This window comes from Eucalyptus grandis, chromosome 6, assembly GCF_016545825.1.
Source record: "Eucalyptus grandis isolate ANBG69807.140 chromosome 6, ASM1654582v1, whole genome shotgun sequence".
In the NCBI taxonomy this organism is placed as follows: Eukaryota; Viridiplantae; Streptophyta; class Magnoliopsida; order Myrtales; family Myrtaceae; genus Eucalyptus; species Eucalyptus grandis.
In genome coordinates this window covers 50,818,899-50,820,687 of record NC_052617.1, presented here as the reverse complement: position 1 = coordinate 50,820,687, position 1,789 = coordinate 50,818,899, and the positions used below count along the sequence as shown (strand labels likewise).

The 1,789-nt window shown below is 44.3% G+C and overlaps 1 protein-coding gene across 1 annotated transcript; it reads left to right on the top strand.

The window, feature by feature from the left end:
• Nucleotides 1–202: 202 nt before the first annotated feature.
• On the top strand, nucleotides 203–1,553 carry LOC104452213 (pseudo histidine-containing phosphotransfer protein 6-like). The gene is made up of 5 exons (XM_018875803.2): nucleotides 203–253; nucleotides 530–669; nucleotides 1,023–1,166; nucleotides 1,305–1,377; nucleotides 1,497–1,553. Exons 1-5 carry the CDS (start codon nucleotides 203–205, stop codon nucleotides 1,551–1,553), a joined length of 465 nt encoding a protein of 154 aa, XP_018731348.2.
• Nucleotides 1,554–1,789: the final 236 nt, after the last annotated feature.

The following is a 1,789-nucleotide window of genomic DNA, read 5'->3' as shown; positions in this document are numbered from 1 at the left end:
ATTAGCTACGATATAAAAGTCGTTTGTCCAATACAAGTAACGGTGTAGAAAAGAGAGGAACAAAAAAGAGGTATTTTAGAATACCTCATCTTCTTCTCTCTCTTCTCCTCTCTCTCATACCATTCCTCGAACCCGTGACCTTGGGATTGATTCTATGTCAAGTCCCAACCACAAGGCCAATAGGGAGGCTGGTGTTACCGTCATGGTAGAAAATTTATATAAAGGTGTGGTTTTCCAAGGAGATCTGCGGCTGGTTTGCGGGAAACTCTAATGGGCCTAAAGCGCGGACTCGTATATGCAAAGCCCTAAAAGCCAAGTAAACAGATCTTTTCGTGATAGCTTTTGAGGAAAAGCTACCGAAACGTCCTAAAGCTAGTCGCGCTGCTATTATATCAATCCAATCAAATCGCCGAGGCCAATCTCTACAGCAACAACCAAAAAAAAAAAAAAAAGGAAAAAGAAAAAACATGGCAAATCTGCAATATTGAAGCTGCTCGATGAGATATGCATACGCAACTCATATGGATAGTGTTGGCATGGAGTGCTGGATGAGCAGTTCTTGCAGCTGCAACAGCTCCATGACGAGAACTCCTCAAACTTCGTGTCGGTGGTCATGACCATCTACTTCCACGAGTCCGAGAAGCTCCTCCGCAACCTCCGATTGCTCCTGTAATTAACTTCTCCTTCGAGATTTTTATTTTTTATTTTTTTACCTTTTCTTGCATTTGGGTATCTAGAAAACGTCACATACTCGACCAACTCTGTTCACTCGAACTTGTGGAGGATCACCACTCTCTGCAAGATAAACTTCACATCCTATCTCTATTGCATATATTTCTCTCCTATAATAATGGGACCGCCGTGTGTGTATGTCCTCTTTCACCTGTTGATCCAGAAATTTACTTTCACTCAACCTATACAGTTCGACAAATGGCTGGTCGTGCAAATTTTGGCTAATCCTGTTTCTCTCCCTTGAGTTTGCTTCTTTGTTCGTTGATCATGATGGGATGCGTTGGAGACAGGATGGACAGAGAGCTGTCGGACTACAGGAAGATGGAGATACACTTGAAACAGATGATGGGAGGCAGCTCCAGCATCTGTGCCAAGCGCGTCCGGAACGTCTGCATCGCCTTCCGCAGCGCTTCCGGGCAGAGCAACCATGCCGGGTACTTCATTGTTTTCGCGTCCGTTTTCACTGTTGCACTTACTCGCCGGAGAAGCGAAACAATGCTGGCTTCCCAAACCTTTTACTTTTTCCTTCTTTATTTTGCTTAGACCGAAGTGACCTTTATATTTCCTTTTAGGTGTTTGAGAGCCTTGGAGTTGCTTGAACAAGAATATTGCTACCTCAACAACAAACTCCACGAACTTTTCCAGGTATGCACAAGCTCTTACTTTGCTTTTCTATACTACCGCAAACACATCAAACTCAAATGTTGCATTGGCTAATAACTAATGTCACTCATCGCATGCATTTTCATTACGAAAAATTGCAGATAGAGCAACATAGAGCTTTGGCATCTGGGGTTAGCTATCCTGCACACCACGACTGAAACAAACGAGCCATGGTCGTTCAACTCCGGCCTTTTTGCGCGAGGGCAATGGAATTCGCTTCTTCACCCTGGACGCACCATCGAAGCGAAGGTCTGCAGGGGCAGGAAGGAGGGAGATAAGGGGCGTGACATGTAATTCCATTCGAATGCAAAGATTTATGTACAAGTTGCAATGTAGCTTTTTTAAGATTATGTGACCCTCGCGATTTTAAGGTTTTACGACCTAACGCGGGGCC